This window comes from Simochromis diagramma, unplaced genomic scaffold (assembly GCF_900408965.1).
Source record: "Simochromis diagramma unplaced genomic scaffold, fSimDia1.1 OVJJ01000205.1, whole genome shotgun sequence".
In the NCBI taxonomy this organism is placed as follows: Eukaryota; Metazoa; Chordata; class Actinopteri; order Cichliformes; family Cichlidae; genus Simochromis; species Simochromis diagramma.
The window spans coordinates 14,516,402-14,540,401 of NW_024386782.1; the positions used below are offsets into that span (position 1 = coordinate 14,516,402).

The 24,000-nt window shown below is 42.3% G+C and overlaps 3 protein-coding genes across 4 annotated transcripts; 1 reads left to right on the forward strand and 2 right to left on the reverse strand.

Annotated features, from left to right (window-relative positions):
- Positions 1-117: 117 nt before the first annotated feature.
- On the reverse strand, positions 118-12,335 carry LOC120727653 (regulator of nonsense transcripts 1-like). Its single transcript, XM_040022053.1, has 24 exons — positions 11,961-12,335; positions 11,224-11,360; positions 10,830-10,919; positions 10,078-10,245; positions 9,807-9,987; positions 9,084-9,245; positions 8,689-8,773; positions 8,411-8,509; positions 7,489-7,597; positions 7,209-7,368; positions 6,977-7,095; positions 6,629-6,793; positions 6,244-6,358; positions 5,870-6,013; positions 5,552-5,765; positions 5,123-5,240; positions 4,699-4,855; positions 4,345-4,487; positions 4,082-4,256; positions 3,756-3,837; positions 3,503-3,664; positions 3,146-3,402; positions 2,877-2,996; positions 118-2,525 (listed from the first exon to the last, which is right to left on the reverse strand). The coding sequence occupies exons 1-23, from the start codon at positions 12,129-12,131 to the stop codon at positions 2,880-2,882; spliced, it is 3,330 nt and encodes a 1,109-aa protein (XP_039877987.1). The 5' UTR covers positions 12,132-12,335; the 3' UTR covers positions 118-2,525; positions 2,877-2,879.
- A 3,965-nt stretch (positions 12,336-16,300) lies between these two features.
- LOC120727664 (pyroglutamyl-peptidase 1-like) lies at positions 16,301-19,975 on the reverse strand. 2 transcript variants are annotated; one of them, XM_040022066.1, is made up of 5 exons: positions 19,850-19,975; positions 19,326-19,378; positions 18,816-18,950; positions 17,547-17,779; positions 16,301-17,087 (listed from the first exon to the last, which is right to left on the reverse strand). In XM_040022066.1, exons 1-5 carry the CDS (start codon positions 19,878-19,880, stop codon positions 16,877-16,879), a joined length of 663 nt encoding a protein of 220 aa, XP_039878000.1. In that variant the 5' UTR covers positions 19,881-19,975; the 3' UTR covers positions 16,301-16,876. The 2 variants fall into 2 exon arrangements, with proteins under 2 accessions (XP_039878000.1, XP_039878001.1); XM_040022067.1 differs by having other exon boundaries at positions 18,816-18,932; positions 19,850-19,973.
- LOC120727663 (transcription factor jun-D-like) lies at positions 19,891-23,823 on the forward strand. Its single transcript, XM_040022065.1, has 2 exons — positions 19,891-19,906; positions 21,932-23,823. The coding sequence occupies exon 2, from the start codon at positions 22,155-22,157 to the stop codon at positions 23,088-23,090; it is 936 nt and encodes a 311-aa protein (XP_039877999.1). The 5' UTR covers positions 19,891-19,906; positions 21,932-22,154; the 3' UTR covers positions 23,091-23,823.
- The last annotated feature ends 177 nt before the right edge of the window (positions 23,824-24,000 follow it).

Sequence of the window (24,000 nt, forward strand, 5' to 3'; positions counted from 1 at the left end):
GAGATTTTGCAATATGAGAATCCTCCTGTTGTTTTGCCCTCTTAAGCAGATTAAAGAGAACTCCACATGCTAGTAATTCATCTCACAGGAGAAATAAAAGACTCAAATCAAGCTGAATGAGCAAAAAGAAGCAAACTTTAATTTTCCAAGATTATTAACACAAGATTTTCTTTTTGTGAGTACACTTTTTAAGCACCAACATCAGTTAGTGGGAAGAAAACAAAAACAAAAAAAACAGTGCAGCAAACATAAAAACATTGTTCACTTCAGCTTTAAACAGCAATAAGCCAAACAAGGTCACAGCAAAAGTACAGAGGAAGAACTCAAAAGTTAGCCTCAGTTCATAAGACATGCAAAAACCACGTGTAGGCTTGAGATGTTTTATATGTTGGTGAGTTTTATGTAAAAGGTAAAGCAGAGCAGTTTTCAAAGTTGAAGATGTGGAGTCTAAGAATAATTTAGAGCAAATCTACAGATATATAAATGGGGTCAGACTATTAATTTGATGTCCTACACAGCATAAAGACACACCTACTTAACTTGACTATTGTAGCATTAAAGAAAAACCAATAATTCACGCTTCGCAGGTTTCATTCCTGTGGATGCCTTTTCTCTTTGGCAGCCTGAGCACTCTTCACCACACGCTCTGCCCTCTTAGCATCTACAACAGGATGTTAAAATTATTAAAAGACGCTTTGGCTCAGAGTGGAAAATCCAAAGCCATTACCGCTCAGAAAAATGACAAAGTTCTTCAGTATAGTGGATTCAACAACATAAAAAGGAAAGCTTTTAGCATCACATGGATAACATGAGGCGGTGAAAGATACTGATGTAAGCTTCACTAGTGCGAAGCGAGAACTTACAACACCGAGTACTGAAACAGAGATACAAAGTTCATCATAGACCAAACTAACTGCTCTGTCCTCAACATGATTGTACTACTGCTTTAACAGTTTCACACTCTTCTATAGGTTAAAGACTAACAAAAAGCAAAGAAAATCAAGACGAATGGGGGGTGGGGGGGTGCTTATCTACATAAATGTTAAACTTGGGTTACATGTGTTCGTAATTTGAAGGTAACTTCACCTAAGATGTGTAACCTCTAAATGTGTCATCGGTCGACTTCTCAAATGCATCATCAAAACATCTGTGTCCAACGTGGTGAAACCAAGTTGTCCGTTGTACAGTTGAGCCTTACATGTTTTCACCCTCCTTTTCAGTGAGCATTCATGTCAAGTACTCCACCACGTGTACCATTTACACCTCTGTCTCACCGTCTGCATGTTTTATGACGTCTGACTTCAGGGCAAGGCTCTTTGGGAAGTTCTGCCCTCTTGATTCGGCTTATCAGGCGCTTTCAGCTATATGTGCTTGGCGACTGCTATCTGCTAGCTTTAGCAGCTTTGGGGGAGGGGTCAGCAGAAAAGAATGACAGCTTTATTCAGTTACAAGCTGGTTACAGTGCCCTCACTCGTCCTTTTGCACTATTAAAAAGACACAAAGAAGAACAACAAAACAAAACAAAAACAAAAAACAAAAACAAAATTATCTCACGATCCGCAGGTCTTTGGAGCTCAGATTTGGAGACAAAAATGTTTTTCTTTTTTACGTTTACACATTTAAGAGCTTCTTCCACCACTTTGTTCTTTGCAGACCACCTAGGGAAAGACCCGCCTTGAAAGATGGCCAACTACACTAGCTTGCGTCACTGAAAACCCTCAATGAAAACAGCCTTTATTTAGAAAACTTTCCAACTCAAAGCTGAGAAAGCAAAGCAAATGACCCATAACTGGTTAGTCCTCAAATTTCTTTTAAACCTCTGCGGCACAGCACCACAAGCATTTCTGAGTTCTGTTGAGATGCCAAACGTTTCTCCTGGTTGCTTAAAAATGTGATCAAATGCAGAACCTCGATTCAAGCTTTGAGTTTAAAAAAGTTGCCATGTCAACTGCTTCAAGAGCTGCGTCTCCATTTATTTTTCTCTCTCACTCCAAGTCACAGTGGACGTCCTGTTGTTAGCTTGGAGGACTTGTGTGAGACACCTCTTCTCCTTCTTTCTCAGCTTTTGGAGCAAGAATCCCAACCACACCGCCTGGAGATCCGAGGGTTCGGGGGCACGCGAGGGACAAGATGACGCAGTCGGCCCCTTTCCCCTCTCCAGAATGCCTCAGATCTTTTCGCCCTCCTCGACCTGTTGAAGGTCTCACCTCTCCCAACTGCGCCGCTCCGAGGACAACAGCTTTCTCCTTTGCTATGTCTTCGCGTGTGAGCAGCAGTGCCTTCTCTCCTCTACCAGTCTCCCACTCTTTCCGTCTTGCTCTCGTCCTGTCCAGCTCTACTCCCATTTTTACTCTCACTCTTGTGATTGGTTGGTTTCTCACGGTCTCTCTCCTGTTACTTTCACACAGTGGTGCTTCGGTTGTAGCAGTGGAAAACGGGTATCCATGTTTGTTCTTTTTTGTTATTACCCAGATTAAAATACCAATGAACTAAGCTTCACACAGGCCTAGCTCCTTTCCTGCAACCTGCAAGACAAACACACTTGTTTCAGAGAACATTCATTTAGCTTTTCAGTGCACTGCAACATACACATTTTATCAGACTCTGAAATTAATCCAAGTCTCTTAAATGTTAAATAAAAAGTTGGAGAAACCCGTTAGTAAGTTCAGCTTAACATAAAGATAAAAACGGCTTGCCTGATGTGCAAGGGCAACAAAACCCACACAACAGCACATCGAGCTCTGGCACGTGTGTTCAAAGTTAAAGTTAGTTCTAACCTATGTGTTAAAAGCTCATGATAGCATAATTTAATCAAAAAAGTTGAACTACTCCTTTCATTTTAGTGAGTCATCTTAGCCCACAGTGGAATATCTTACAGTCTAGTACTGGGACAGTCCAGTCACACCACCATGGTAGGCCCGCTCCCCCTGGTACGTGGAATCCTGGGACAAAGCCACATCAATCTGAGACTTGAACTCATCTCCAAGGTAACTGTCCTATAACGGGACAAACAAAAAGAGATCAGTCAACAGTTATTCCTTCATTTCCTTCCATGCAGTAGAGAAATCTTGGACATGTTTTTAAGAGAAAATCTGGGCAAATGCTGGACTAGGTCAGAAACAGTTTTTCAGATAAACAAACCAACCTGGGAGAGTTCAGGCTGGGAGAGCCCAGGCTGGCTCATCTGTGACGGCTGGCTCATGTTAATGTAGCCCTGCGTCAGAGGGCCCTGGGAGAACGGCTGGGAGCCCTGGTCCTGGCTAGTCTGGCTTGTAGTCATTTGACCTCCATGCTGTCCGCGGTCTGTTCCACCGCTGTGGTTTCCACGGTTTCTTTGACGGCCACCTCGAGTTCCCCCACCTCCTCCGCTGCCCGATTTGCCCTTTAGACCGCCACCGCGACCTGTTCGTAGATCAAGTCGGGTAACAAAATTCCATTAAACAATTCCTAGCTGCCTTAAGGGGAAACTGGAGGTAGCAAGACAAATGTATGACTTTCTCACCTGCTGTAGGTCCATTCACCTGTCCCAAGTATCCTGGTGGAGGAATCGGAGGCATCACAAGGTTGAAGGGGATCGGGATGTTCATGGAGGACATGGGATTGGCACCTGTGCCAATCATACCGATCTGGTCATGCGTCTGGAAATACATGTTGGACGAACGCCCTGCAGTAGTACGCATGTTAAATGCACTTAGTTAATTATACTTTTTCAGTTGGGGGAAAAAGGTGTGTATGGGGTAAGAAAGACATCTCACCGTTGCTGCTACGATCGTAAACAGATCCAGGAATGAGGGCCTCCCTGGCATCATACATAGCTGTGCTCATGAATCGGCCACCCTAAAAAAGAAAACAATAAGAAAGCTCGTCTTTGCGTCTTTGCAGTGATGTATTATACTGGTTTATTTTTAAGTCCTCAGTTTAGGAGATGACCAAACTTTAAAGTGCACATCCAGTTTTTCATGTACCAAAGCAACAAATATTCATAATCGAAAAACAACAAACAAACAAAAAAACTTTACTTTAGCATCAAAAGCACTGTGTGTGTGTGTGTGTAACTAGCACACAGACACACTAAACTCACAGGGTTGATTGTGTTCACCAGCTTGCGGGGCTTGCTGAATTGCATGAGGCTCTCCCTCAGGTTGTTGAGCGGGCCTTCAACCAGGACCTTCTGCTCCTTGTAGTAATTGAGCAGGTGGTTCCACAGAGGCTGCTTGGACAGGGCTTTGGGGTTTCCCACAATGATCACGCCATATCTGTGACAGAGCAAAAGACAGTAACAAATTAGGGTACGTTGTCCTCACAGTGACTGTTTCAAAAAGCTGGTGAGGTTTCTTGCATTACCTGGCCCTGGTGAGTGCCACGTTAAGACGTCTGGGATCATTGAGGAAGCCGATGCCCTGGTGCTCGTTGGCCCTCACGCAGGAGAGGATGATGAAGTCTTTCTCTCTCCCTTGGAAAGCATCAACACTGGCTATTTCCACCTCCTGCACAAAGTATGAAGACATCCTTGGGTGAGGCGTTTTATATTTTATTCCAACACTAAACACAAGTGCCTGAAATTCTTTGGTCCTGTGTCCTGCGTAGGTGCTACAACAGGTGTTTGGCCTCTCCTTTAAGGATTCAGGTATTTCATTAGTTTAGACTGAATCAATTTAACATTCATTTGAATTTTGAATGAAACATTTCTCAGTCTACCTGGTAGAGTTTGGTGTGGAGGGAGCCACTGAACTGCATGTACTGGACCAGATAGGACCTCTGACCCTCATAGGGAGTGATGATACCAATCTGATCAGGTTTTGCTCCAGCCTTCAGCAACCTCGTTGTTATTTTCTCCACATTGGCTGCCTCAGTCCTGCATGAACAAGTAGAGTGAGTAGAATGATTTTTCTTTTGAATATAGAAAATCTGAAGTAACACAGGAATCTATTAACCTTGACTATAAACAGATGAGACATCACTTCAAGCATACAGTGTTTCTGAACACCTAAGTCATCTACTTTATATCAGGATTGTTCGAAGTGATTCAGAAAATTTATGTCTGTCAAATATTGGCTATTTTCAGGCATCATTTAGACACTAAAAGGCAGACACAGGCAACAGAGTCCAAGAAAGTTGGCACCTGTTCAAATAAGATGTTCCAGAGCTAGCAATTTCCTCTTGGCCTTGGGTGACATAGAAGAACATCGGCTTGTCTGGTTGGGGCCACTGGAAGTCGAAGCCTTTTTTCACACGGTCCGCTGCAGAAAGAACAAACAGATTATGGTGTGCAGTCTGGTACACTTAATAATCACATTAATAAGCTGGATATGATTAGCGACAGGCTGTGTTACATCTATGAGTCAGCTGCCAGATGACTACATTTTAGAAGAGCATAAAAAACAAATGCAAATGTTTTACAGCCTAGAGTGGGTTTTAAAGAAATATCCAACACATAAAGTGTCACATAAAGCAGCATATACGGACGCTAAAGATCTCTATTTACTTTTAAGTGTCTGTACTGGTAAGAAATGAGGAAATGTAAGGTTGTATGTCTTTCTTTCCATCTCACCAGCAGTGACTCCGTTCTGCAGAGAACCCTCATAAAAGATGTTGGAGGGGAAGGCACTGAGGGCCGGGTGCATGCGGTACTGGACCTGCAGACGGATTGGTCGGATCCCCAAAACTACAAGACGCTCGAACAGAGACTGGGACAGACCTGCTTTAGCTGCCTTCTTACACATCACCACAGGTCCCAGCTGGCAGTGATCACCCACAAGAATCAACTACGAAGAAAATAAACACGTCGTTACAAATTGCAGCAGTTTAAGCTGATCACTAATACTGCAGATTACTGATCAAGTGTTATTTTCACTTATGGAGCTTCAACCTGCTTGGCTCCAAGGACTACAGGCACCATGCACTCTGGCTCGGTGGCCTGGGTGCTCTCATCGATCAGGATAGATCTGAACTGCATCTTGGCCAGACGAGGATCTCCTGCCCCAACGCATGTACAGCAGATCACGTCAGCATTCTGGCAAAGAGAAAAGAGAGAAAGTTGAGTTTCATTATGATGAAGTATCACTTACTTGTTTTTTTTCCTTAATAAACCATCACAACAATAAATAATATTTTAGTAAAAAGTTAATGGAAAGTCTCATCATACAAACTATGACAAAGAAAATATGGATGAATACACATTACTGTGCCTAGCACTGTCATAAACAGGACATATTTAGAGTTCAGCAAGTCCAAATGACACACCATAAGCAACTCTCTCTCAGCAGTGCGCCTCAGAGCTCTGTAGCGCTTCTCATCTGAGGAGGACAGCTCTCCAGTCTCATCCTTCAGCTGTTGGAGTTTCTGAAGCTCTGGCATACTGCAGGCATGAACACATTTATCAGAGTGTGAGATCAGTGTTGAGTTTGTGTGCAACGATTGTGTGCTGCTCTGACACAAACTGTTATAATGCAACATCATAATCTTAGTTGTGTTTCCCCTAAACAGTTTTAGACTGACTGTGTAAAACTAAAGCATGTATGGTAGTTTTATTGAATCAATACAGACCAACAGCTAGTCCAACTCTTTAAAAAGAAGACAAAACAGGCTAATCACAAATGCACAAAAAAGATAGACAGATGTGTGTTACCTGTCCATATTACGGGTCTGGTTGTGCAGAGCCAGGAATGACACTGGTGAGTCTATGGCCTCTCTGCTCTTGGCACAGAGTCTCACCACCTTGAGCCCTGTTTGGTGAATCTTCTCAGTGAGCTGATCAACTGCAATATTACTGGGAGCACAAACCAGCACAGGCCTGGGAAGACAATTTTAAACCGTATTAATGGTCTTTTTTCTAATTTTTTATTTCAGCCAGGACTAAGGTCATAAAGACTTCAAGGAATATTGTAAAAAAAATAACATTAAGTTAAATGTAGAGTAAATAAAGAATAAAACAGAAAGGTGGCATTACAAAAAAGACTAGAGTCAAGTTTCGTACCCATTTCCTTGTCTGGCCAGGTGGTACACAATGGTGGCAGAGGTGACCGTCTTTCCTGTGCCAGGTGGGCCCTGGATCAGACTGAGGGGGCGCTGCAGCACTGTTTTCACAGCGTACACCTGCATCACAAAACAAAAAAATCCATGTGATCTCTGACAGGACAAAGTCCAAGAGGCCAGGTAGCAAGCAAAACTCATTTCAGTCATGTAACACGCCTTCTTCTCCAACTCACCTGGGAGTGGTTAAGGTCAGGGAGGCCTTGAGCAGTGAAGCGTTTGGGCAGCTGGCACTTGATGACCACATCCTCTACCTCATGTCCCAGCAGTTTGTGGTAGATGTAACCAGACACTGAAGTCTCATCCACAGCAAATGTCTTCAGAGCACTCTGCATCCTGAAAAGAAAAACATTTTTTTTAACAAAACACTGTTATTGTAACTGATACAGAACTTTAGGTTTCAGGTCTTTATTGCACTAATCACATCAAATACAAGAGTGCACAGATTTGAAATACCTATCAAAGGAAGTGGACTTCCACACAAAGTCCACCTGAAAGATGTGAGGGATCTCCACTGGAGCCCCGGCACTGCTCCTTAACTCGATGGCTATTTCATCACCATAATCTGAGACAGAAGGTCAAGGAAACAGCTAACGCTTCCATATGTACTGGAGTAACAAAAACATTTCATTTCTGGCACTGTATGTCTTACCCAGATTATTCCCCAACTGGACTCACAGATATCTAAAATGTATCATTAAGAATAACTTCCTATTTTAAAAGTGCATCCATCCCAAAACTCCAAAATTCCAATAATTTATGAGCGGTCTCTCACAAGTACTGAGGGACAATCACAGTCTTCTTCTGCATGTAAAATTGTAAGCAGCAGCTACTCTGTCCTTTAATGAAATGCAAACCCAGCTGCACAACAGTGCATGTAGAATGTTTTGGGTTTGGAAGAAGTGAATAAAAAAGTCTGCATGAAAGTTTTACATAACTTTTGCCTTTCTGCAATTCATTTTTGAATGCAAGTCATGCAAACACTGCTTTGCATTTCTGGTTAAAACACCTAAAGTGATTCAGTCTCTACTTCGTGTTAGTTTCATTAACACTAAATGTTCAAACTGTGGAGGAGAGTCACTAAAAATGCAATGATCCACAGCCTTGGATTGTACTTGTGGTGTAGTGTAAATTAGAAATTAAGAAATTATCCTGTATAAACAAGATCTAAATATAGAAATTGTTTCCAAAATACCCTGGAGCATGAAGGAAGACAAGTTTGTTTATATGGTTGTAGTTTCACACAGCCGCCACTAGGTGTTCCTAAAGATCCATACATCATCTTACCTGTAGTTTTAAATGTGTATAAACAGATTATATGGTTAAACTGTAGTGTGTAGCTTGGGGATGGTATGCCTATTCAAAGTCATAAGGATACTGTCAGGGACTTTGATGACATGTCCAATGCCTTTCCAAGGAGGGGCCAGGTCTCCTTTGTATCTCAGGCAAATTTCATCTCCCTGCATCAGCCGCATATCTAAAGGACGGGTGATGAGACAAAATATTTTTTAAAATGCACATTAAGAAAAAAAAATGAGTGCAAAGGATTATAAAATCATACAACCGAATAAGTTTAAAGAGTGCACACACAAATCACAAAGTCACATAGTATGAAGTGATGGCTGTAAACTTCACAGTGAAACTACTGCTACATACCTGAGTCTGTCTTGGGAAGGGTGAAATAAGCAATCCTCTTCTTATTCAGGCCCAAGTCCCATCTTACTGTGATGTTGTCTTGTGTCTGTTGAGAAATAAATTAATAACAAAATTATAATTAATATATAAATATATAAATTATATTATAAAAATAATAAATGTAAACAACAGAAACAGCAATGACGCTCATCCATTTTTCAAAATTATCATACACAATAAAAACTATGAGTACGTTTTGGTTACAAAATCCTCAAGAAGTAAATGCAGAAAATCCCTGGCTATAGATCTAAGCTTTTAAGTCATACAGTAAAAAAAAGAATTCACTTACAAACAAAACAAATAGCTAAAGTACTGTGACAAGAAATCATACAAACTGTAATCAAGTTGTTTGTTACCTGTGACTCTTTGAGTTTCTTATCATAGTCAGCTTCCAGCTTCACAAGAGGACCAAAAATGTTTTGGTACTGGTAGGCATCCTCATAGCGAAGCAGGACATGTTGGGGCTCCTCATCTACTCCAGGCTTTTCCAGGTCCTCCAAGGTTGCTGTGGGATTTTCCTACCAAGGAATAAAAAAAAAAAAAAAAAAAAGAAAGAAAGAGAAAAAACAAACCCACCCACACGTCAGATCGTGCATGATAAGATTAAAAATGTGGATAGAAAAGCAAAAAAATATTTAGAGATGGGCAGGTTCCTTTGTGGTGAAAAATAGTAGATTCAAACTAAGAAACATTCAGATAATTTGGTATGTAAGCACAGTGGAATCCATAAATCTTATGATAGATCATTACTATTTTACTGCTTCAGTTTTAGGTTCCTGCATTAGGTCTGCTGGCTCACTACCTTAATGTTAGTCTATTTGAACACATGAATAGAACCAAAGGCAGTATTTAGTACAGTTATATATTTGCAAATATAACAAGTCAAAAACATCTGGAGGAAAAAGATTAATGTTCTAGCACGCACATGAAACAGACAGTGCAGACATTTCTGTTACATTATTTGCATAACAGACAGCTGTATAAATTCATCTGGTTAAGTGTAACTATATAGATAAGTCTGATCCGCACTCAAATTCGTGCTGTGGAATATTTACATAGTGAAGGTGGTGTGACAGTACCTTCCACAGCTCCTCCAGCTTGTTGATCTGCTGAGCAGTGATCTGGCGTGCCCGGAGCTGCTCCTGTTCTGAGGGAATTTTGACCAACCAGGAAAGAAAGCAGCGGTCCTGGATTAAAGGCTGCCACTGTGAGCTGTCCCAGTTGATGTCTTTCAGGCTACTCTGGCTAGCACATGGCTGCCTGTGTTAAAATCAAAACAAAAAAGTCAAACATAATTTGTTTAAATGACCCCTATGGGTGAACAGTCAGCTACTCAGGTTTTGCCCTTACCTGCACAGTAACACCACAACTGAGTCAGCCTTGGCAGGAATGAAGCCAAGCAAGAAGACGTTGCGACAGCCACAGTTGTAGCACTCCAAAACCGTTTCCCCCAGGGGGCCATCTTTATGCAGGGTCACCTCCTTGGACTTTGCCCTCACCAGGTGGTTAACAATGTGGCTACAAGTGAGTAGAATAGCAATTAAGGCACTAGCTGGAAAAAAAGCAAGACTGTGCAGTCAGTACACTAATAATTCTTACTTTCCAAGTCTCAGCTCAACATGTTCTAACCATGCAATTGTCGTCTCAAAACCCCACTGTGCAGTGACAGAATTATGAAACCTGATTTGTCTATAATGTCAAAGCAAATACACTGTGTGTGTTTACTAAAAGAGCTGAATGAATAGGGAATGCTTTGTATGACAGAGGTAATCCACAATAGTCTGGTTTTAACTGTAGCAGTTCAGGAAATAATACAGCACTAGGTTAAACAGTTCTTTACTTTGGATTTCAAAATTAAACATTAGCCTAAGTGGCCTTTCACAGTCAAACAATCTTCTTTGACTTCTGCCTTAAGTCAACAATGAAACTATAGTCATCCATTTTTAATAGCTGTTTCACAACAAAACAAACTCATTATTACAGTCACTGTACTCGTCTAACTAAAGGATAGCGCACCTGTAAAATGATCCCCTCAAGTGTTATTTAGTTAAGACCCAACATAGGACAGAGCAAAAAGAGGCTGGTAAGTGAGTGCATTTTACCTGCCAGAAGTGTTTCCACGGCCGTTGCAAAACCACTTCTTGCTGGTGTTGCAGTAGACCACACAGGCTGGATCGTGAATCCCACAATAACTGAAGGAGAGTCAAAATTGAACAAGAAATGCAGAGCATTTTTATATAAAAGACCACACAGAAAAAAAAGAGCCAGAAAACAGGGAAATTGCACTTCCCCAACTTATACTCTTACAAGACCTCTGGTGTGGCAAACCCACATATTAAAACCAAAAATCAACTGGCAGTAGCCTTTTACAGCTGTGTAAAGCAACAATGCATGCACAATAAATCCAAACTGCAAACAGAGACCATAAAACAACAAAATAAAATGACACAAGCAATGGATGACAGGCAATTCAGAAACATTAGTCTGGTCCTTTACCTGCAAGCATGCACAGGAAGGTCCTTGGTATAGTAAGTGTCCTCCTCATCCTCCTCAAAGTTCAACTCTGCCAGTAATTGGCTGGCCTTCACAACAGGGTCGTCTCCATTCTGTAACACACCATCAGGGCCATTGACCTGAGGAGACAAACGAATTTAAGAGTCATGAAACGAAACTTATTGTCGACATTGTGCATTATATGCCACAGGATCACACATCGTCAACTGATACTGGAAAAGATGGGCGCCAAACTGGGCAGTCAACCAGACCGATGAAGTCTTATGTAATGTAATTTTTCCACAGCAGCAGTCATACTGTCCCATCATTAAACGGACTGTTGACAGTATTAGAATAATTGCCTCTACTGACCAGTCATTGTTATTTTTCAGTGACAATGTATTCAGTGCATATAACTACAAGTAAGAGAAATAAATAACTGCCGGTACATATATGTATGGGCATTTTTGCTGGTTTACCACGCAGAAAATTCAGTCTTAGTTCATATAGCAATAAAGTCAAGTGGCTTTACATGCTAGTTATATCGGCATGCTAGCTATGTTAGCCGTGAGCTAAGCTGGCTAGTTGCCGTGCTAGCCATTAGCGGAATAAAAGCATGGTAACGGAGGCAAGGCGTCAGATGCTAACGATGTTGTTAGCCATCGTTAGCTGATTCACGTTTTGTCAACACAGCAGGACCTTCATTCATGCACAGAAACGGCGTGAATAACCACACGAACCTGGCCGTCTAGCTGACTCTGGGTTTGGCCTTGAGTCTGGGTCTGGCTCGGCAGGGTAAAATCGGTGAAGTCGTACTCGGAGCCCTGAGTGTCCGCTCCCAGCAGCTCGGCTTCCTCGGTGTCCAGGAACGTTAGAGTCTGCGAGCTCGGCCCGTACGCCTCGACACTCATGTTTTTCACCCTTTTGTCAGCGGTATTTTGGCTGTTGCTACAATATTCCACAACTGTTGATGCTTCAGATCAAACCGAACAACGGAGACAAGCTAATAATGAGAAAATGACAAACAGTGGTGGCAAGAGAGAAAGACAGGGGGAGCCTTGATCGCGGCGGCGTTCCGTTCGTCTTCTCCACCCCCGCTCCTTTCCTCTCATCCCTCAGTACCACTTGTCTCCTATAGGAAGTCACCTGTAGGAAGCGAGAGAAGGCAAGGAGACAAGAAGACAGGTGCCGATAGAATAGGGACAGGTGTCAACTGATTGCTCAAATATCTATATATCTATAGATATAAATGTATAGATATATATACTCTTTGAAAAAAGTTTATTATTATGCACTGTCAAACTTTATGACTCCATAAACTGTCTTACACTACATTTAACCGTTAAAATTAAATGTTCAAAATTAAAGATAAATCAAGAATGCAGGAAGCACATTTGCAGCATCACAACTTTTATTATATTTTGAATGTATCTAGCAGGAGGACCTTAAAGGGAAAAAACCCATCAGGACTGGTTTGCATAGCCAGCAGGCACCATGAAAATGCCTTCAAAACAAAAGGTTTTGATTTTATTTATTTAAAGATGTATTTGTTTGTCCTTATTAGTTAACACAGAGAATAACAAAACAGCGTTGTTCTCTCAGAAAGATCTGCATCTGTGATACCTTCATCCATCCATCCATTCTCTTCCGTTTATCCAGTTCAGGGTCACAGGGCTGCTGGAGCCTATTCCAGCTGTCATAGGGTGAGAGGCAATGTACGTCCTGGCAGTCTATTGCAGGGCTAACACAGAGAGACAGAGAACTGTTCACACTCATGGGGAAAAATGCCATACAAAACCATGTACAAAACAATAGATTTACACAATAAAATACAGTGGACACTTTACTAATGATTATTACAAAAACATGCAAAGACACGATTCAATCTTTTGTAGGCTTGGTTTGTTTTAAGTAGTACTATGATCATACTAAAGTTTCTTTCCAAAAAAGTTGGGATGCTGTGTAAAATGTAAAAACAGCGAAGCATTTGTGTTTAAGACCCACTGATAATGCAGCAGGATAGTGCATTTTGCCCAGATTTTCACTGCAGAAACTCAGAATGGTATAACCCTCACGTCTTTGTATGCATGCCTGACAAATCCCATGTTTTTAGAGAGAGGATCTCCTTCCAGATCTGAACCAGGGCATCACTGCAATCTGGTAGCGCTGGATGAACTGAAACATAATGTCCCAGAGATGTTCTATTGGATTTATGTCAGATCAGTCAGTGGTATCAATTCCTTTATCTTCCAGGAACTGCCTGCATACTCTCACTACATGAGGCGGGGTTGTTGTTGAGCACCAGCAGGAACCCAGGACCCACCACTAAACTGGTTGTACTGAACGATGATACGGGCAGCAAAATGTTCTCCACAGCTTCTCCAGACCTTTCCACGTCTGTCACATGTGCTCAAGGTGAGCCTACTCTCAAATGCTTCAATATCTAAAAAACAAATCACACTTGTTGATAGGGAACAAGTGTGATATGGAAGACGAGCGAGTGGTGGCTGCAGAGAGGGGCCGGCAGCTGTCAGAACAGCTGGGTAAGTCATTTGGTCAGAATGAAAACTGGACACTGTGTGTGGTGTTGCATCACTCTGGGTGTGTATCTCCCGTTTCCAAGAATATTTACGTTTATTCCGATGGCCAAGTCTTGATTAGACTGTTTGTTTGTGAGGCTGTCGTTATGGGAGCAAACATAACGCTTAATATCTGTTTAATGTCCTCTTCAGCTTTGCTGCACTGCATCGTTTCATTTGTGTGTGAAACTGATGTTTGCAAGAGGTTAAAGCTGCAGCAGCTCTTACAGAGAAATGTTATTGTTTTAATGTGTGTTTGGGCTTGTGGCCTTCATCACAGCCATCATAAAACATTGCATTGTTTTAAACAGGATGAGAGGTTGTAACAGTACTGGTGTAGTACAGTGCTGTGCAAAAGTCTTGAGCCAATCCTCATTGCTTTATGTTCTGCTTTGAATGAACCAGAGTTTCTTGTATTGTTTAAAGTGCTCTAGGGTAATGGTTCTCCAGTTTTTTGAAGGTCTTTGAAAGTTTTCCTTTGGACATTGGCTGCTTTTTCACTCATTTTCAGTTGCATCATTGTACCTGACCATTTTCACAGGACGTTTTTTTCTGTTTTAAGCTACACTGATCTATTAACCATTCAAACAAAAGAATGATTCTAATCTAGGGATGGACCAGTGTTATATCTGTACATAACAGGCAACTTGGTAAAGAGCCAGTTTTAAATTGTGTCTTTAGACTTTGTCAATAGCAGCCTGTTGCAAAAACACATAATTTGTTCCCATTCCTGTAGTTTAATCTATAAAAATGTCAACAGCATAGTTTGACGGGCATAACATCCTCTTGCATCAAGGAGATTCCCAGAGAGCCATAAGCTAAAAACTTGGCACAGTTTCTGCCTGGGGTGCAGTGTTTCCTTAAAAAAAAAAACTGGGAAAACTGAGCTTGTGGAGTAAAAAGAAGAGGTGGCCTAAAACAGTAGCTACAGCAAATAAACATTATCTGAAAGTCACGTCCTTAAGAAACAGGATTTTTTTTTTATTTCGTTGTACCTGTGACATTTCTGAAGTGATTCAGTGAGGAACTTACACAGGATCTGGGAGGTGTATCTGACCTTTTAGTTGATCCATCTGCTGTTCACTGAAGCCTCATCAGAAATGGTCTCAGTTGTCAAACGGCCATTCTTTAAAAAAAAAAAAAGGAAGCAGGCAAAATGCTGAGGTAGGTATAATGTTTGCCGTTTTACATCAGGAAGAATGATTCTTGAATAGTTTGAACCATTTCATTTAACCACATAACAGTTTGTAGTTCCTCCATCAGGTGGGCATTTTTCAAGCGACAATAAAAACTTGTCATCTGCAACATCAGATCTATTTTTTTACTACATTAAATTAACCTCCTAAGACCCAAACTCTTCCACGGCATGCATTTTTAATTTCTCTTTGATATTTGGGCATATTGGGTCCCAATGACTGTAAAAACAAAGAATTGCCAGATTTTTTTTTACCTTATTTTTGTTTTTATGAAAAATAAGAGCCACATATGAGGATATTTGTTTAAAAGTTTGATAGAACAGTAGCAGTATAATGTCCTCGTAAGTGGATATCAGGCCCTTGTAGAGCAAAATTGAGTATTTTGGTCTAAATAACCCAAAATGTGATGTCCACATATGTGGATGCCAGGTCCTTGGAGGTTAAATATAGGGTTTTAATACACACTGTTGTACTTTATCAGTTACTAATTGCTATGAGGTCCAACCAGGTTATAGCATTTATGAGGTTCACATAAATCCTTGCACTTTCTTCTGCTATGGTATTTTAACGATTTTCCATCAGGGAAGTCAAACTCATTTTACATTGGGGCCCACATGCAGCCCATTTTGGTCATAATAGTGCCAACTGTGAAAACTCTGTAAATAAGTTTAACCATACATTTAAGCCCTGTGTTATCTCAATATAAGGAAAAGGAGTGCAATTTTAACAGTGTCTCAGTTTTACAACATAAAGAAATGCAGCTCTGTTTAACAAAATAAATTAGTCAGCATGACTCTTTGGGCTTTAATTGTAAGAAATGTGTGAAATTACAAAAATTATGGTTGCTCATTGCCCACACTGTCCTGTAAATATAAAGCAGAAAAGTTTTAATTATCAAAAAAAAATGTCCCATTTGATTTTTTATTATGGACACATTGTAAAAGAAAGAACTTTCTGCTGTAGATGGTGAGGGGGGGGGGAGAAAAAAATAAAAATAAAGTGCATTAGAACTATAGGAGCAGGTTGTTTTTAATCATGAGCTTTCTCCACCTTCCCCCAATCCATCAGGTCAGAACAGGTTCAGCAGGTCTGTTTAATCACGCCCAGCATTACCGTAACTCAGCTGAGCATCACAGGAATCTGAGAGTACGTCAGTTATGAAAGAATTCAGTGTGACGAAGTAGTTAATTGTCTCACCGAGTACACTTCACTGTCTCGAGATGAACTGCAGGCCTAAAACTTCTTGCATTTTCAAGAGGCTGTACAGAGACTGATGAACAGCTGTTGAGGAACGGCCTAAAGGGAAATGGTGAATTTAATGACTGACATCAAGATCTGTCTAAAAGTTTGCAAGTGAGAAGTTCATAAATAATCTGACCAAAGATTTCAGATCAACAAGGACAAGACCAAGTCTGTATGAAGCTTTTTTTAATTATACACAGTGTTCCATTCGTTTTCCTTTGCAATCCTACCATACACACACACACACACACACACACACATTAAGTTAATCACATTACTGATTGCATTTGCAATTATATTCCCTGAGATGAACACATTTTTCCAGGTTCACATTTTGAAAGTCATCACATTTCTGTGGGTGAAGTGCAAAGCGACACGGGGGAATGACAATTTCCAGACACCAACCTAATTGGGAGTGTTAGAGGCATAATATTTCTAAGACACCACACCCAGGTGAGGCACAGATGTGACAAACAAATGTGAATATCAAGCCCTCATTTTCTGCAGCTCCAGGTCGACAGTTGGCCTTGGATGTCACAGGTTTGGGAGCCGCACAGCTTCCCTCAGATGAAAACATTACATCTTGGCCAGTTGTGCGTACCCTCATATTGTAAGTCAGTCAAAAGTGGTCAAGTTTTGTTAAGGATTATCACTGCTGTGCCTAGTGCCTTTTTGCGCCTCCTCACTGTGACTCCCCTCCAGCAGTTTCAGCATTTCCTGTATGACAGCCTGGAGGGCCCTACCCAGATCCTTGCCGCTGTAGGGTTTTGCTAGAGGAGGCACATGGACAAAAGCAGCACGGCCCTTTCCCAGGTGCAGAGATGTGTAGTAAGTGTAGTCACACAGGTACCTGCCAGGGGCCAAAGTAGGTGGATGTTAGAAATAATTGCACTCTGAAGCAAAAGTCAGGAGGAGGAACTGATGGGAGATGCACTCAAAGTCTGTGTGCCAACTCTGCAGTAATGGACGTATCCCCGACTGCAGTTTGTAGCACCAGCTTTAAGCATTTAAATAGAATAATGTGCACATATGCCTTCATTTTGTGATGAGATAAAACACACACTTATCGGCCCTTGTTATCAGCTACGGATTCTGTCTGTTGGGCCCGACTGCAGCATTCAGAACAGACGTGTAAACAAAAGCTGTGCAAACACACCGCATGTTTGCTGACTGTATGGTACCGTTTACTTTGAAAGATATCTAATTGTGTTCCTTTGCTACAAAAGGCAGCCACCCATATACGGTGGCTGAACACACCCCGAGTGTGCAGGTGAGTTATTTATGAAACATTTTCAAAAACATCACTAACCTTCCGGCATCCTCAGAAGTGGACACAGTGATGCCAATGCCAGAGTCATTGACCCTTTTACAGATTGTATCCATGTCTAGGATTGATTTTATGCAATCCGGGCCGTTCTCCACGCAGCACTGGGAGGCTGGGCAGAAGCTGCAGTTGTCTGGACGCATGTAGCCCTTATTATGACCGCACCGTTCAAGAGTGACTGTGGTGGCTAATCCAGAAACACCGACATGCACCACCAACTGTTCACAGGAAATCAAACAGGAGACACTGGTTCATTTGGGCATTTACTGTATACTGTGCAAAAGTCTTTTGCTTCCAGCAAGCAAACTTCTCATATTTTAAAGTGCTCTGGAGAACTATTACTCAAGACTTTCGTTGAACATTGACTGCTTTTTCACTTATGAGTCCAACCCTGACCATTTCCTGATTAACTAACTCAGACAACTTGACAAAGCACCACATTTTAAATTTTAACTTTTGGCACTTTGTTTACTAGAGGCCTGTCACAAGAACAATCGTTTCGATTTCTGTATATGCGCTAATGATGACAGCTGACAGGCGTAAAAAGCACTGTTGCACCAACAAGGCGATTCCCACTAGTTCTCCAAATGGTGTGCAAATTTTGAGGACAGTGGAGATGAAAGGGTCAAAGTGGCAGAGCCAAAAACAAGGACTGAAATGATTCGTATACCGTTACTGAAGCCACAGAAATAGTTGTCAAGTAACCAGTCTTTGAAATGTTTGGTTCAAATCATTGTCAGCGTGGAGAAGGCCAGGAGAGAGGTTCAACAGTGAGAGTCAACAGCCTGTAAAACAGTAGACACTCTGCTATGATTCGAGTCTAATCAAAATTTCAATACCACCTGGAAAGTGTATGGCCACAGTCATGGACTGGCCTCTGCAGAGCAAGGACCGCAACATTTTTGAAACTGTGTGCGATCATCTCGATAAAGACTGGAACAAAAGGCAGCCAACATTCAAAGAAGGAAAATGCTTTGAATGTCCTTCAAGAAACCTGGAGAACTACTCCTGAAGAAATAACAAGAACACTTGCTTAAAAGAGTTCAGGCTGTGTTGAAGAATAAAGGTTGTCACGTTAAAACTTTACACAGTTTTTGCCTTACATACTGTGCTTCCACATGTTTCTGTTAAATCACTACACTCATTTCCAGTTTTCCTAACAAAATGTAAAGAAATTAGTGGCTCAAGACTTTTGCATAGCACTACATGCATACAAAACTCAATCTGTAAAATAGTGTGCATTTCTTTGAATACCTGTGGCTGATGCTCTTTCCACAGAGACGGCAGTAGGCGCTTAACAGCCTGGTATTCAACGGGCACCTCACACACATACAGATCTACCGCCCCACCCAGTCCTAACCGCTCCAGCTCCTGTGAACACACCCAGTGCTTATGTACAAGATAATTGCAATTAGCTTTCCAGGCAATAAACAAACATGAGCACAAAGTGACAGACCCTTTAATCCACAGCTTTGTGCTATATGTATAACAAGCCCTTTGTGAATTTACTAAAGCATTTTTCCATATATGTTCATTACAAATTCACTTAATTTCTTACACTTATTCAATTCAGGGTCATGGTCAAGCTGGAGTATAGCAATTATAACCCCTGATCTGGCCTTTTAAGTGTAATTGGCCAGTGTATATGGTGTTCTTTTGTATTCATTTGTTGCATTTTATTGAGGCATCCCTTGCTTCAAAGCAGGACTTTCCCAACTTTGGAGATAAATTAAACCGTTTTCTTAATCATTAATCTCTGATTACCTGTACAGCAACCCAGCTGGAGTTCACGGTATGCTCAGCAAATGGCTCAAACCCTGCAGAAAAAACAAATAATAAAAAAAAAAAGAATCAACTAATTAACCACATCTGTGGCGAGGCAAGCAACAGAGAGGGTGCTTATCTTTAATGGAGAGCAGGTACAGGACTGATGTTAAAAAAGGGACCCTTCATTTAAAGTGTAAAGGTTACTTCAAGTTAAAAATTAATTGCAGTAAAAGCACGTGACACAGTGAAGAGAAACGGGGTGATTTCGTTGCCATTATCAAAGCCAGGAGACAAAAATCCTTTATCCCCGACAGCGACATTACTCTCTGCAGCGCGTTAACTTTGAAAGCAGAGCCATCATCCATTCATGATGTATTCACGACAGCTCAAGTGCAATAGTAACTGTGCAGCTCAGACATAAAGAACTCTGAGATATAACAGCTCTGCAAAAAAAAAAAAAAAAAAGACTTGCAGACACACTGTGCCTATCTCCAGTCCGCTGACCAATCAAGAGCTCTCACCTGTGACAACTATTTTCTTCTTACTGGCCATTGTCCTCGGTTAATGTGACTGGAGCTGTGTTAAATGAGCACTAACAAGGATCCCAGGATTGTCTGCGCTTTGTGCTGTCTTCTTCTTATTCACAGCTGAAAGGAAACGGCACACAAGACGTGGATGGATAATACTGCCATCTATTGTTTGGGCATGCATCTCACTCTCTCCGCAGCAGCTCATACTAGACATAAACGGGGGGGGGGGGGGGGGGGGGGGGGATTTAATCGGGAAATAAATCAGAGACAGGAGGAAGCTGACAACAGTCGTTTTTAATGCGTTTTAATGAAAGACAGTGCAATTCGAGCCACGGGAATACTGAAAATGAAAGCCAAGCATCTGTTTTGTATTTATAGATTTAAAGTTAGAGAAGTTTCAGTTGAAGGGAATAACAAACATGAACACCCTCTCTATTTTTTTGGAGCGGGGGGGGTCTTGCCAGCCCCCAAGCCCCCAAGTGAACATTTAACCCCCAACCAGCTGCTCCGGTGGAGCTGCTCAGACGCACGGTGAGTGGAACAAGGTGTTGCAGAGCCTTTCTCCCCAGAGAGTCAAAGTCAAAGGACACTTCTCCGTGACTTACACAACCTCTGACACAGTCTGTTTACCTGAGTGTAGAGGACAAGCTTTCTTCTCAGTTTGTTGTTAGAAAGTCACGGCTAATCTAATTTTGCCTTGCAGGAACAGCCCTTCTTTTTTCATTCTCGCTACACTGTGCGGTCCACACCCCTGGGTTGCGAAATGACTCACACATTCTGGACACTGCATCCTGTGTGGCTGGCACAATGAGGAAAATGCGCTCTCCATCGGTGTTGGAAACATTATAAAACGAATGCTTCACAAGATGTATCTCATTCATGTTACTGGCGCTGTGGCTACAGTCTCCATATCAAACACCCACACGCACAGGACACCTCCACAGACCCCCTACACAACCTGCACTGCAGTCGCTACCCCGCCTCTCCCTCTCTCCTTCTCCCGCCTCAACTCATTCACCTTTCTCTCAGTCTTGCCTGCGTCACTCACCGTGTCTCTGTTGCCACGGAAACTAACGATGCCCTCTCTGCTCTGGTGCTGATGCAGGCGGGCTGTTGACGTCACCGCTGAGCGGTGGGCGGAATAACAATGTTTTGCTCGACCGCAGGGTCTCAACTCGCTGATATACTGTACTGCAAGGATGCTGTATTTGTCTCTCGTACATCTCTCTGTTTATCCCACTCTGCTCTGTGAGGCTGTGAGGGTCTAAAGTACATTCGCCAGCCATATGAGTCATTTCATGTGGGTAAAAAAAAGAAAAAATAATATTATAATTGCAAAGTAGCTGCACGCATTTTTGTTGAACAAATACATTCGGCTTTGGAGACCTCAGAAAAATACCCTACATAGAGTTTGTTTTCCAGCAGCCACTGATGGACATGTAAGGGCATTAACATTTCCACAAGTTACTTTCAATCACAGTGCACACTGGTTTCCTCCATTTACTTTCAACGTTTCCTTCCCTTTTCTCGTTTATGCTCAGTTTAACCAGGAACACCATGAGACATAATGCCTCATCTTAAGTCTGGTTTATATGAAAGTTAACCGTGATCTCTGAGCCTCTAATCAGGTCTAATCAGAGTGTGATGAATAAATAACGTTGTAATCTGAATTTGAACTTTAACCAACACAACGAGATAGCAAGCCTGCTCTGCTTCCACTTTTCTATTCATTTTCATCTATTAAAAACCTTCTTTTGACTGAGTTGGAGGAACATTTTCAGCAGAGCCTGCTGCGCTCTGCTCCCTTTCCTTGGCCTTCGCCTCTCACACCTTCCCCGCCCAGTCTCTGCTCACTTCTGGCGACCCTGAGCTTTTTTATGCTATGACATCAAACCACAATGCATTGCACTGTTTGGAGTTTACCTAATGTCTCCATGGCGATAAAGGCCGGCTCTGCCCCTTATTCAAATTGAACCGGAAACCAACGTCATTTTGGGCCAATCTCCGCGCTCTGGAGTGACATAATGGAATTTTTAGGGCTAGAAAGCGAGCAAGGTCTGGCGCTGCGCATAGCAGTCGTGCCATCGGGAAAAGACCATATCATATAGAGGCACATCAGAGCCCCAACAGGCACAACAGCTTAGTTGAAGTGGTCGACTGAGTGATAAGACGAGAAAGGAGATAAGGAGACCGGAATACACCAAGTAAGAGTCAGCTGATTTCCTCATGTTTGGATGTGACTGTTGAACAAACGTTAATGCCTAACGCTCAACACTCCCTCTTATGAGGGTGTAGAATGGAAACAAGCCTCTACACAGGCACCGTGGTGAATACTTCGAGGGTCTCCGGTATCTATTCCCAGAACACGATGATGAAGAAGGACATTAATCTGAACCTAGACAATCAGAACTCCGAACTCAAATCTAACCCGCTCCGGGACGCAGACGGACTTCTCAACTCCTCAGACTTAGGACTCCTGAAACTAACCTCTCCGGACCTAGAGCGACTTATTATCCAGTCCAACGGTCTAGTCACCACCACCAACCCGACCTCCCAGTTCCTTTACCCAAAGTCAGCCAGTGACGAGCAGGAATTCGCGGAAGGTTTCGTAAAGGCACTGGAGGATCTTCACAAGCAGAACCAGCTGAGCGAGACGGGGTGCGTCTCTGTGGACAGGCTGGAGCTCCTCGGATCATCCAGCGCAGCAGGCTCTGCCAGCCTTCAGGCATCAGACCTCCCTGTGTACACTACGCTGAACGGCTACGCGGCCAGTCCGCTCGGAGCCACCACCATCAACTATTCCACGGACACCATTCCCTTCCCGCCGCCGCCGTCTCATTTGGCTACCGCGCAGCAACAGGCGGTCGCTGCGGCCGCTCTGTCACGACTCCAGTCTGTCGGCGCTTTGAAGGACGAACCTCAGACCGTGCCGGACATGCAGAGCTTCGGGGAGAGTCCTCCTCTGTCCCCCATCGACATGGACAACCAAGAGCGCATAAAGGCGGAGAGAAAGAAGCTGCGCAACAGGATAGCCGCCTCCAAATGTCGCAAGAGAAAGCTGGAGAGGATCTCTCGGCTGGAGGACAAGGTCAAGACCCTGAAAACGCAGAACACCGAGCTGGCATCCACAGCCAGCGTGCTCAGGGAGCAAGTGGCCCAGCTGAAGCAGAAGGTGATGAACCATGTTAGCAGCGGGTGCCAGCTTTTACCAAACCAGGTCCAGGCTTATTAATTCCAATAATGGTGCTCTTTAGTTGATGTTTATTACTGCTACAAATGTGGCCCGAGGATACAGGCCTGCATTATAAAGAACATTTGTGCCCCGTGTAACAGAAAATCCCTTTCACGAGACGCTTAATGCGAAGCCAGTGTGGATGCATCCTCACGGCTATGGTTGGGAAGAATAAACAGAGACGTTTACACGGAAGTGAACAGGCCTCGATAAGAGCTGCAGGTCAACTGGAAAACGAAAGCTGGTGGGGACTACAGCTTGCAGTGTTTTGCAGCAAACAGACTCACTTTGATGTCCTTATTCTGGGAAAGCCATGTAGCAAAGTGCAATCCACTGAACTGGTGTGGCACTTATTTGTGTGTAAGCTGGACAATCTCAACGTGGGCGCAACCAAAACACCGGGGTGTCACCAAGTGCTGTCATCCACTGTGTAATATAATGCCTTACTTGTTTACAAGCACTTAGAAATGACAAATATCTATATTTTATTTACTGAAACATTTCTTATTTTACATATGGTCTTATTTCATTGTTTTGTTTTTTTGGAAAAATGAACACTGCATGTCTTGTCGCTTCTGTGTACAGTAACCTTTGTACTTTCCTTTATGATGGCTACTCTTGTACTTCTACTTGCCAAACTTCCATGAATGTATGTGTATGTGCTGAGAAACTCCATGTATCATGTGTAATGAACGAGTCTACAAGACATTATTAAATTCACTACATTACTAGAGCTCAAACGTTTTGTTTCTTAATAAGAAGACAGCCTGCTGATAACAGTTTAAAGGACTTACACGACATCTTTTCTACACATCTCTTTTTGCACAGTTGAAACTGTGGGTGTTGTATTAAGTGCTGTAGAGAAGCTGAATCAAACCATAGATGGTCAAACAACTCAAAGGGCAGAAAT